We start from the raw sequence: 12,455 nt of genomic DNA on the forward strand, positions 1-12,455 counted from the left end.
GCCCTGGTGTGAGGTCAGTATTACACTCAGAGGTTCAGGGGGCTCATGCTGGGTGCCCACTGCTGCGAAGGGCATTGTTGAAATGTGCCTGCAGAGACGCCCTCACTCTGAACACCCTCCAAAGCTCCTTAACCAACTGCATCCACTTGGGTATGAGGCCTTTGGCTGCCTGAGGCTAAAAGCCAAGAGAGGAAAGCAACTCATCTTTCTAAGGGGTCGGTGCCCTTCCTAGGGATCTTGGCTACTTCTTCAGGAAAACTACAGAAACTGCTGAACTTCTGGACTTTCTGCCACCGTGTGGCATGTCTCTAGCGGCTGTGCGGTTGCTTGAAGGGGCTCCGGGGCAGACGGCCTGTGCTGGGGCTGGTGCGGTCAAGTCTGTTTAACCCTCAACATCTCAGCGTGCGGGTCCTCAGATGATGGGTAGGCTAAGCGCAGTTCCTGCGGTTGGGGTGTCTCTACCCTCGGCAGTCCCCTTCCACGTTACTTAATCCTCGTCGTTTCAGCTGGTGGCCTTGCACTGGAGGGAGGGGAGGGTGGAGCTGCTGATCTCTGGGTGGGATTCAGTCTTGCGGTTTCTCACCTGGATGAAGACCTTTGTCTGTCCCTTCTAGCTATTTCAAATTTCCTCCTTTCTCTGTCTCCTTCTCTATTATTAAACCAAATGTGGACTGGGGTGTCTGATGGCCGAGACCTCGTGCAGGTGGCTTCCCGGGTTGGGGGCGGCTGCTGGTTGGTTGTTCTCGTTCTCTCAGGGTTGGAGAGGCAGGAAGTGATGAGGAGGGTGGGTCCTTCATCTGGGTGCTCTGTGAGAACCTGCCTTGTCCCCGAGGCTTGTGTGGGGAGAGGGCCGGGGTCTCCAGTCCAGGCCACAGAGCTGGGGGCTTCCGTAGCACCCTGCCTTCTGTCCAGAGAAATTTCCGGTACCCCATTCTGTCCCCGAGAGGCCAGGCCACATGCAGGTGGTTGTCCAGCCCTGGCACGCTCTGTTCTTAGACTTGTGTCCTGTCCCAAGATGGGCACAGACTCTGTGCTTCAATCACAGATTTGGCGTCTCATACCCAACAATAGTGTGTGAGCAGTTTTCCTGTGGCTAATTGACTTTTCCTTATTATTTCCATGCCTGCCAAGTGTCATTGTTGATAGACATGCCTGTGCTTGTTGATGGCAAATACTGGACCTTCGGGATGCGGCCCAATTTGTATGATTTTGAGTAACACCTTGTTCATCCATCTTTTAAAACAAGCTTTTCTTAATCCTCTAATTAAGATACTTGGGGCAACGTTGTTGCACTGAGATGTGCTTATTCATAAGTCTTTGATGGTTGTTTCTAAATATTTCTGGGAAAATAGCATCTTTTCATTCTCCCAAGTAGAAACCCTATGTTCCTCTCTCCCTCTCCTCAACCCCAGCCAGCATAAATCTAATTTGTGTTTCTATAGATTTGCTGATTCTGGACATTTTGTATAAATTGATTTATATAATTTGTGATCTTTTGTGAGTGGTGAGTGGTTTCATTCAAATTGTCAGGCTTTTTTTTTTTTTTTTTTTTGGTACCAGGGATTGAACTCAGGGGCACTCGACCACTGAGCCACATCCCCAGTCCTATTTTGTATTTTATTTAGAGACAGGGTCTCACTGAGTTGCTTAGCACCTTGCTGTTGCTGAGGGTGGCTTTGAACTCATGATCTTCCTGCCTCAGCCTCCAGAGCTGCTGGGATTACAGGTGTGCACCACCACGCCCAGCTCCCCAGCCCTTTTTATTTTTAATTTTGAGACAGGGTCTCACCAGGTTGCTTACAGCCTTGCTAACTTGCTGAGGTTGACTTCAAACCTGTGATCCTCCTGCCTCAGCCTCCAGAGTCACTGGGATTACAGGTGTGCTCCACCATACCTGACCTTTGTGCCAGGTTTTTAAGATTCATTTATGGTGTAGCGTGAATCAGTTATAATGTGCTTTTCTTTTAATATCTTACTATCTTGGTCTCTTTGGAGTTCAAGGTACTTCTGGTTGCAGAGAAAAAGAGAGGAAGTATTATAGGTTCTTCAATTTGCTTGACATAATTTGTAGGATTGTTACTATCTCTAACTTAAAGGTTTGACAAAATGTACCAGTGGAGCCAGCATAGATTGTTGTTGAGGCTTTCGATTTTGGGATAAGTCTTCCTTTATCCTAACGTTTCCTCTTTTTTGACACTGTGTTGGGTTCTATTAGATACTGTCTCATGTAGAATGGTCGTAGCCAGATTTGTGAGTGGAATGAAGGAAAAAAATCTTTTAATTATTATTATTATTATTTTTTTGGCAGTGCTGGGGATTGAACCCAGGGCCTTGTGCTTGACAAGCAAGCACTCTACCAACTGAGCTATCTCCCCAGCCCCCTTTTCTTTTAATTTTGTGTTGAGATTATTTGAGGCTCATTAAAACTGGCTGAGAGTTCTCTCTTGTGTTCTGTGCTTCAGATTTTACTATTCACACATTGTACCTTGGAGAGTAGTAGCAAAGGATGCTGGGAAAGCAATGGATATTCAGGACTTTGAGAGGCATGTGGACGGTGAGCTCACAAATCTGACTTGGACACTTATGATCCCTTCAGGTTTCTGTAGGTCTGTGCAGTGTTGAGGATGCAGCCTCTGGCAGGTCTGAAGTTGGAAAAAAGGGAATTAAACTAGCCAACTTTCAACCAATGTCAAGTGTTAATAGTACTAAACATGAATGAACTATTCCCTCTATCAAGGACCATCACAGGAAATAAAACAAAGTATTTAAAAGTAAAGAAAATTTTAATTCACTCTTCTTATAATAATTGAAATACATAAATTTAAGCCTCAGGCAGGTCTCAATGGCAGAATCAGTGTTAGGGACTTGTTTGGCATGTAAAATGTGGTTCTCTACATGAGCCCTAAACGTCTTTCAAGTATTTATGGCAAAGAAACAAAATTGGACCATTTGTTGAGACAACAGAAGAAAATGTCACATTCCACAAGTAAAGCGGATGAGCACAGAACTACTGGACACAGCAGGAAGCACACACCCCCCTACACATGATTCTTTACTGGAAAAATTCCTCTTTGTTGACTGTGCTAGACTTGCTGTCTCAGGTACCTCCCACTTATAGGACTTCTAAAAATTTATAAAAATCCAAGTCTGTCCAGTCAACAGCTGTGTCATCTGGCTAATGTCACCTCACCCCACTCAGGGTCCCACAAACCTCCCAGAGTCCTGGGAACCTTGTTCCCATGGGTTCCACATGCCAGAGCAAGACCTCGCATGGGAAGCCTGGGGTGAGAGTTCCTGTCCCTGGACTGAGCTGGGAGTCCACTTGACCTTTCTCTCTAATGCCTCTCCCTCCGTTAGGTGGCTTTGGAAGAACTACCAGTATGTGCTGGCTTTCTACTTCGCCATCCAGGAGGTCAACAAGGACTCCCGCCTGCTCCCCAACCTGACCTTGGGTTTCCACTTCTACAATGCCTTTCACAGTGACCAAAGGACCTTAGAGACTGCCCTGCTGTGGCTGTCTGGAGGCACCAAGATGCTCCCCAACTACCAATGTCAGACTCGGAGCAAGCCTGTCGCCATCATTGCAGGAACGGAGTCGGCGTTCTCAGCCCAGATGGGAACGCTTCTGGAGCTCTACAAGATGCCGCAGGTACGGCGGTTGTAAATTCTGGAAAGAGACGTTTGAGTCTCCCCAGTGCCTTCCACTCATCTATGATCAGAGGAAATATGGAAGTCGAGCACATATCATACCCAAGGGGGCTTAGGTGGGAAGGTCCCAGTGGATTCTCCAAGTTCTGAGATTATCCACGGTGGAAGGAGAAAGAGGAAGGAGAAGGAGCTGGGGATACCTAGAGTCTCAACCAGGGTAACTTTCCAGGGCCACTGTGTCTGTCCCCCAGCCACTGGGAACATTGGCTGCTGGCAGCTCACAGCTGCGGCCTCCTAGGACATGTCTTCAGCCAGGAACCTGCCCCTCCTCTCAGGGACCTCCAGAGGCCAATGACTATCATGTGGAGATGGTAACAGCTGGGCATTTGGGTTCTATTTGGAGCAGCACTAACAACCACCGCAGTGGATCCTAAGGAAATGGCTGAGGCCGTTACGCACATCGTGTTCACCCACTTCCTCTGCCCAGCCTGCCTTGCTCACCTGCACCCATGCAGATCTCTCAGGAGCACTCCCAGTGAGCTGTCACTTACAAGTCTCCACACCCTGGGCCTTTCCGGGGGATCCATCCGACTCAATCAGCAATCAGGAGGCACTACTGCCAATCACAGACTCCGGCTTAGGAGAATCCTGTTTTTGAAGAATTAAATGTTATAAAATCAAAGAGGATAGCTAGTCATTGTATTCTTTAAGACAACTTAAGTTCTTGTGTTCATAAATTAGGTCCAAAGTACCAAGAGATTCACGTGGTAAAGATTTCTTTCTTTCTCCGAGTTCACATCCCTTATTGATGGCCGGGGGGTAAAGGATGTGGCGAACACACTGTCTTGGTGATGCTTCATTCAAAGTTCTTTATTTCCTGCTGCAGGAGATGAAAGCGTAGGTGGATTCACATGTCCCTCCCTAAAGGTAACAGCACTGAAAAACATGGTCCTCTGTGCGCCCCAATGAGGGAAGAGGGTAGTCTCTGCAGCAGCTTTCCCTCTACTGAACAGGATTTTATTCAACAGGCCTCTCCTATACAGACCTTTCTTACACCCTCCCCTGGAGAGACAACCCCAAATCCCCACAAACTCAGAATCATATCTTTCTTTGCTCATTAGGTCACATATGGACCTTTTGATCCCATGCTAAGTGATGAAGACCAGTTTCCATCGCTCTATCAGATGGCCCCCAAGGACAGCTCTCTGGCCCAGGGAATGGTCTCCCTACTGCTGCACTTTGGCTGGACCTGGGTGGCACTCTTCACATCTGATGATTTGAAGGGAGAGCAGTTCCTGAGGGATCTGAAAGCAGAGCTGGTAAAGAACGGTATCTGTGTGGCCTTAACAGAAAAGCTCCCTGACACTAAGACAATGTATGGACCCAGCGACATCACCTTCATGAGTAGGATCAGAGTCTCCTCCGCAAATGTGCACATACTCCACGGTGAAGCAGGGAGCCTCATCACCGTGGACCTTGCAGCAGAATTCTTCTTAACCACAGGGAAGGTGTGGATCATGGCTGCAAAGTGGAATGTCGTCACGTCGGAGATGAACCACATGCTGCACTCTTTCCATGGAAGCTTCTCGTTCTCACCTCACAAGGGGGAGATCCCTGGCTTCCAACACTTTCTCAAGACAGTTGACCCTTCCCACTACCCTGAAGACTTTTATTTCAGTAAATTGTGGGCTTATTCTTTTGATTGCTCACCTGCTGGGTCAATCTGTAAAAAATATGGCGTCTGCCAACCAAACACTTCCTTAGAGTTTATGCCAGGAAATATGGATATCATGACCCTGTCTGACTCCAGCTACTTCGTCTATAATGCTGTGCATGCAGTGGCCCACGTCCTCCATGACATACTTTGGGAGAAAATTGAAAAGGGGTCTCCAGAAAATGCAGACCAGCCTGGGGGGCATCCTTGGCAGGTAAAACTCCTCCTGAAGCAGAGCAAGCCCTGAGTGCCTGATGCCACCTGCAGGTGCTTTACTGAGGGTGCATCAGGATCAGCAGGTTCAGGCGAAGTGGAATGTGGGCTCTTTCACACGGGTTATGGGTACATCTGTGAGTGTTATCTTTATGGGGAAAATTCTGCTCCTGGGATTTTCTATTTCAAGCTATTAGAAAATTGAATCAGAAAAGCATTTTCTATTTTAGGATGAAATTCTGTCAAATATCCAAACACAGCTTATGACGAAACATAGATCAAAAATTGTTCAGGTCTACACTTTTCTTTGTAGATCAAATGTCAGAAAATGTGGACACCATGACCCTCTCTGATTCTAGGTATTTCTCCCACGATCCTGTACATGTATTGCCCCAAACCCTCCAGGAGATACTTTTTTTTGAAAATAAAAATAGGTTATACCCGTTTCAGATGTAATATCTAAAATGACTCTCAGAAATAAATTGTTTTTAGATGTTTTTCTGAAACCAGCAATAATCATGGGAACAGGGACTATGGTCCCATTTTAAAATATGAGACCACTGATAATGTACATAAGCTCAGGCATCTCCTGGGGTTTGATATAGATTTGTCTAGATTTTAGCTGTGGCTCATCTGAATCCATGACCCATGTATGGAATACATTTATAAACTTCCATTCTCATGTGCAATAGGCAAGTTTATTTATCATATTTGTAGAAAATGTCAAATACGATTAGTATGTAGGCAAAGGCAAATAAGTGTATGTAAAAATGACATTCAGAAAGTTTAGTTCACCATCTACTTTCTATTTTTTACTAACAATGATAGTATCTGATATGCCATTTTGTGCTTATTTTGAGTGGATGTTTAGAAAAGTAGGTGACTTTGTCAAGATGGGTTCCAAACATGTGATGATGAATTATTTATAATGCTTCAACTTGAAGTAACCAAAGAATTAAACGATAGTTTCTTAAGCAACGAGAGGTTAATGATTTCCCACAGCACGACCTCATTAGAATCAGGAGTTTTGATTTTTTAATTTTGGGGCATAGATAGCTCCCTGCAATGTCACAAGACAATTTCATTCTCATCTAAGAATGTCAGAAAGCACAGACAGGAAACAACTCATGTCGTGCCCTTTAAAACTCTATTGAGGTGTGGTGGATATGCAAAGTCGCACCTGTTTCATCTTGGCGATTACGAGCTGTGACATGCACACACCAGGTGTGTGCCCTAACCACAGCCAAGGTACTAAGCATTTCCTTCCCTGCTGTGCCCTTTTCAAAGTACAAGAATTGCCTTCTGAGAAGCTCCAGACGACTCCCCTGGACAGGGTTCCATAGAGCCACTCCCGGTGGCTGTGGGCGGTCTCCTGGGACAGTTCTGATGGGATTCCAGCACTTCCTCATCGTTTCCATGGGGAGGAGGAGAGTTTCCACTTCCCCCTCGGGATGGTGGTCACCTAAACGGCACTGGGAGGAAAACCTGGGAGCAGGGGGTGGGGGAACAGGAGCGAGTAGACTCCAGGCACCCTCTTCCTCTTACACCAGCACACGCCTCACGTCCCAATTCTGACTCTCCCGCAGCTGCATCGGTTCCTGAAGAAAACCCAGTTTATAAACAGCGCTGGGGACCACATCTCCCTAGACGAGAAGAGCAAGCAGATGGCCCAGTATGATATCCACAATGCTGTGAATTTCCCTGCTGGGCTTGGGCTGCTGGTTAAAGTAGGAGAGTTTGTCTCCAAGCGTCCACTTGGTCAAGGCTTGGTCATCAATGAAGAGATGATAGAATGGCCCATTGGATTCACAGAGGTATGATCCACTTCAGTACTGGGTATGTGGGAGGGATCTGAATGGAGTCCTGAGGTGAGACTAGCTGTGACCCTTTAACCTGGTACTAAAGTCCCCCTTCCCATCTCATTTCTACTATGTGGTCTTGCTTTTGCATATTCTGAATTAACACCTACAGGAAGAGAGTTTCGTGGAAGCAATTAAAGTTTGGGTATATTTATTCATGTAGCAGTGATAAAGTTGAGCAAATTAATGAGCAGAGATAAAGATAAAAATATAGATACCTTAGGTCGAGGGGTGTGAAGGGAGGGGAAGGGGTATGGAGGTAGGAAGGATAGTAAAGTGTGCCTCATGTACATGTATGACTGCATGACCGATGTGATCCTGCAATACGTACAATCAGAAAAATGAGAAATTACACTCCATTTATGTATGATCTATCAGAATGCATAAATGCATTCTACTGTCATGTACAACTAATTAGAACAAATAAAAAATCAAATAATACAGCTACATAAATACCAAATATATCCCTCCATATACCCTGAAGCCCTTAATCAGAGGTGGTCAGAATCCTTATTTGTTTTGATGCATTATAAACACAAGTCGATTGTGGATTACTATGCCATTCACCTTGTGGGAGGTATCATTTCCATTTTTCCTAGTATTTTGGGTACTATTCAGTCATCAACCTTTGTTCTCCTCAGCATTGTTTAAAGTACTGATATGAATTCATGTTGTCTTTTCATAATTGGACACTTCCAGGCAATTTTGTAAGTGATTTACATAACAATCATGTTTTGCACCCATAATGTGTTTTTTGTTTTGTTTTGGTGGTGGTATTGGGGATTGAATTCGGGGGCGTTCTACCACCGAGCTACATCCCCAGCCCTTTTTATTTTTGTTTGTTCATTTTGAAACAGGGTCTCACTAAGTTGCTCAGGCTGGCCTTGAACTTGTGATCCTCCTGCTTCAGCTCAGCCTCACCGAGTAGCTGAAGTAGCTGGAATTATGTGCGCCACCATGTAGCAGAACATATGTTCTTTATTTCTGGAAATCAACGCCCCAGCTGACCTCAGATGCCCAGGAGTGTGCTAGCCGCAGTCCGTGGTGTGTAACGCACAGGCAACTCCTGCTAGGCTCTGCCTTCTAATGGCTCCAATACCTCCCAACAGCACCCCCCCCCCCGGGGACAAGGCCCTTAACTTCAGGTCCTTTTTGGGGATGCTGCTCATATTCAAATCAAAGCACTGACTGAGAGAGTGAAGGCATAGGAAAATATTTCCAGGTACACAAGTCCATAGGACCTCGTAGAAAACTGCATTGGAACGATTTTGGACGATGAGGTTGAATAAGAAGGGAGGAAAGCCCAGGGAGTGTGGCCGGAGATCTAGGACATTTTAAAGTGATGGGGTACTGTGGTGATAGTTCATACTCGGTTGAGAAGGAAGGATGCTAGCCAACCATGGTAACCCAGGACTAGGTGTCGGGGCGTCAGGATGCTGGTGGTGGGCAGGTGCAGTGACGACCCTCTGTTGAAGGTCAAAGTTCTTTCTTGGGAGGAGAGAGATGGTGACATCCTCTTAAAGCTGCTGACAATGTGCAGAATCTTGACCGGTGCTTCTCTTTCCCCTCAGACTCCTCGATCTGTGTGCAGCCAGAGCTGTGGTCCAGGATTCAGGAAAGTCCCCCAGGAAGGAAGGCCCGTCTGCTGCTTTGCTTGCGTGTTTTGCCCAGAGGGACACATTTCCAACCAGACAGGTAGAAGATACAGAACTGTTCTAGGGTAACTCATGCCGCTGACTATTTCTCAGGAAAAAGAAGCCAAGGACATTGGCGTCCTCTTGGGATCACAGTGCCCACCATTCTGCATTCACCCCTTCGCTCATGCTGTCAATATACCCATTCATTTATCTTGATTATTGGTGCACGATAAGCATACAGAACAGTGGGGTTCGTTTTTCCGTGTTTGCATATGCACAAAATCAGTGTGTCCATTTTATGTGTAGGCCCTTGCCAGGCAGTGTTCATCCTATTAGGCTCAACTGGAAAACTGATGCCAGTGGTCAGCTTTGTTGACTGTCCAGTGCTGCCCCAGACAGTCTCCAACTGAGACTTCCTGACGTGTAGGTGTGGCATCCTCAGGGTATGGGTGTGAAGGGATGAAACTGGCATGTTTCTTATCCAGATGCTAAGCACACAGCAAATAAGTGTGTGTCGTCATGGAAGCGTCTGATTACCGTTTGGACCATGACCTAAACACCATGCAAGGCATTAAGTACACATACTTAATACAGGACCCTAACCTTTGGAATATTATAATACGATAAGGAAAAGAACGTGTTAACATTATGAAGACATAATATTTTAATGAAAGGCATAATCCAGTGTCCCTCAAAGTATGAAATATAAATTTAAGGGTTTATATATCCAAACGCAAGTGGTGTTGTCGAACACAACATGGGTAAGGGATAGTCAAAACAGCCTCCATTTTTCAAAATATGAAGAATAAATTTAAGGTCTGCCATTTCTGAATAGTACTGTGTAATTCCCGTCAATTGGTTGGAATCACTTGGCAGAAGAGCTCACTTCAGGTATGTTTAAGTGAACAAAATAACAATTTGCGAAAGATTTGAAACACCGCTTGAGTGCGTAGATGGGAGCCTCGGGGTCTGGTCCCCAATGCGACACACCCACCCTGCTGTGGGCCAAGCGTGTCTGGAGACAGAAAGCAGGAGCCCCGTCACTCTCTGAAGAGGCATGAGGATCTCAGGAAAAAGATGTGCCAGGGAGTCGCTCTAAATCACTTGGCAATCTCGTTCTGTCTCAGGAGCCCTACCTCTGAAGGCCAAATAAACCTTAAGGCGAGAATAGGCAAACTACTGCCTGTCTCCACAAACAAAATGTAATTGCGGCATGGACATGCCCACTGACGTCTTGTGGCCCACAGCTGCTTCTGTGTGTAGGGGCCCATCTGAGCGGTTGCACTGGGGCTGCACGGCATGCAGAGCTCTCAATATTTATGGTCTGCTGCTTTTCAAGAGAGGGCTAACCAAGCAGGCTTTTGGTGGTGTAAATAAAAAATTCAAAAACTACCATATAGTCCTAAAAATTGATTAAAATATCTATTCCTCAAAAGTTGATTAAATTCCATTCAAATGTTTTCAATTTGATCTGTTTTCAATATTTGTATGGAAACACGGGCAAGAAAAATGGAAAATCTGGGATGAGGAAAGACTCTACCAGATACCAAGTTACGTATGAAAAGAAACCAGCAGACATCAGGATAGAGATAGTTAGGAGGTCCCGGGAGGTTTCGGCAGTGTGTCAGGAAAGCGGTCACGTTGAGGGCAGTACAGGGCTTACCCTGAGGGAGGTACAGGGGCGGTAGAGAGGAGGTGCGGGAAGAAGTCACAGCCTTGCTGACACCACTGAGCTGCATGAGAAGCCCAGGGACTCCCGCCCTGTGCTGAAGGTCCTGTTGGAGTGGGTTTGGTCTCGCCGGCAGCTGGAAGCGTTCTCCCTGCTCAGGAATGCAGCAGCTACGCTGGTGTGTCTCCATGTGACCTCGCAGGCTGTCTGTGCTCACAATGACAGTACACAGGTGACAGTTCCTTCAACCTGGCAGAAATGAAGAAGTCGTGGAAAATAAACATTAAATCTTTTTTTGCTTTTCCCCCAGATGCAGAACAGTGTATTCAGTGTCCCGCACACGAGTACCCTAACAGTGAGAGGACTCGCTGCCTCCCCAAGGTGGTGACCTTCCTGGCCTTTGAGGATGCCCTGGGCATGGCGCTGGCCTGCACGGCTCTCTGCCTCTCTGCCCTCACAGCTGCTGTACTTGGGGTCTTCGTGAGGCACCAACACACTCCCATAGTCAAGGCCAACAACCGGGCTCTCAGCTACATCCTGCTCCTCTCCCTCCTCCCATGCTTCCTCTGCTCCCTGCTCTTCATAGGCCGTCCCAATACTGCCACCTGCATCCTGCAGGAGACCATATTTGGGCTGGTGTTCACTGTGGCTGTTTCCACTGTCTTGGCCAAAACTCTCACTGTGATCCTGGCCTTCAAGGTCACTGCCCCAGGGAGAAGGATGAGGCGGTTGCTGGTGTCAGGGGCACCTAACTTCATCATTCCCAGCTGCTCCCTGATCCAGCTGACTCTCTGTGGAGTCTGGCTGGGCACCTCTCCTCCCTTTGTGGACTCAGACACACACTCTGAACATGGCCACATCATCATCACCTGCAACAAGGGCTCGGTCACTGCCTTCTACTGTGGCCTGGGATACCTGGGCTCCCTGGCTCTGGGGACCTTCACGGTGGCCTTCCTGGCCAGGAACCTGCCTGACACCTTCAATGAAGCCAAGTTCCTGACCTTCAGCATGCTGGTGTTCTGCAGTGTCTGGCTCACCTTCCTCCCTGTGCACCACAGCACCAAGGGCAGGGTCATGGTGGCCGTGGAGGTCTTCTCCATCCTGGCCTCCAGCGCTGGGCTCCTGGGCTGCATCTTCGCCCCCAAGTGCTACATTATTCTCATAAGACCTGATGAGAACTCTTTCAAAGGTTTAAAAGACAAAAGAGGTTCTAAGGGAAGTAGACATCCTAAGGGTTTATCTCATAAGTCTCTATCACATTTTTAGGATTTCGAACCACAGACCATCCTGAGTTTACAGCCCAGCACCATAAAATAAGTGAAACTGGCTTATTATTTTAGATCCACTTCCTTTTTAAAAGTCATTGTGTAAAGCTAACCTTACCCACTTCTTGAGTTATTTATAAACACGAATAATATATCAAATTATGATGATCTCTGAAAATGTGCATATTACATTAACTTTTATTTATCAGTTGATGGATACTGAATATTCATATTTTGATAAGGTATCTAAATTATACCTGCTTTATGTTCTGTTTTCCTCTGACTCAGAGTTTGTTACTGTGAGCATCAGTATGTACTTGGAAATTTTTCCCGAATACAGAACTAATTAGTCAAGTTCAATGTTTATACCTGGGTGTACTCTATTTCTCCTAAGCCCTTATTAAATAATCATTGTCCACCTGTTTTGAAACGCAGCCTTTATCACATGCA

The 12,455-nt window shown here is 46.4% G+C and overlaps 1 protein-coding gene across 1 annotated transcript; it reads left to right on the plus strand.

Annotated features, from left to right (window-relative positions):
- The first annotated feature begins 1,148 nt into the window (after positions 1–1,148).
- On the plus strand, positions 1,149–12,006 carry LOC124968997 (vomeronasal type-2 receptor 116-like). Its single transcript, XM_047531835.1, has 6 exons — positions 1,149–1,201; positions 3,358–3,649; positions 4,770–5,576; positions 7,162–7,389; positions 9,006–9,129; positions 11,051–12,006. The coding sequence occupies exons 1-6, from the start codon at positions 1,149–1,151 to the stop codon at positions 12,004–12,006; spliced, it is 2,460 nt and encodes an 819-aa protein (XP_047387791.1).
- Positions 12,007–12,455: the final 449 nt, after the last annotated feature.

The sequence above is a fragment of the Sciurus carolinensis genome, chromosome 17 (assembly GCF_902686445.1).
Source record: "Sciurus carolinensis chromosome 17, mSciCar1.2, whole genome shotgun sequence".
NCBI lineage: Eukaryota > Metazoa > Chordata > Mammalia > Rodentia > Sciuridae > Sciurus > Sciurus carolinensis.

Excerpts from the sequence above, each read along its gene's own strand:
- LOC124968997 (XM_047531835.1), top strand. The coding sequence starts at position 1,149 with ATGCCTGTGCTTGTTGATGGCAAATACTGGACCTTCGGGATGCGGCCC. Across the intron at positions 1,202-3,357 it reads TTCGGGATGCGGCCCAATTT|GTGGCTTTGGAAGAACTACC; the intron begins GTATGATTTTGA and ends TCCCTCCGTTAG. Across the intron at positions 3,650-4,769 it reads AGCTCTACAAGATGCCGCAG|GTCACATATGGACCTTTTGA; the intron begins GTACGGCGGTTG and ends TTTGCTCATTAG.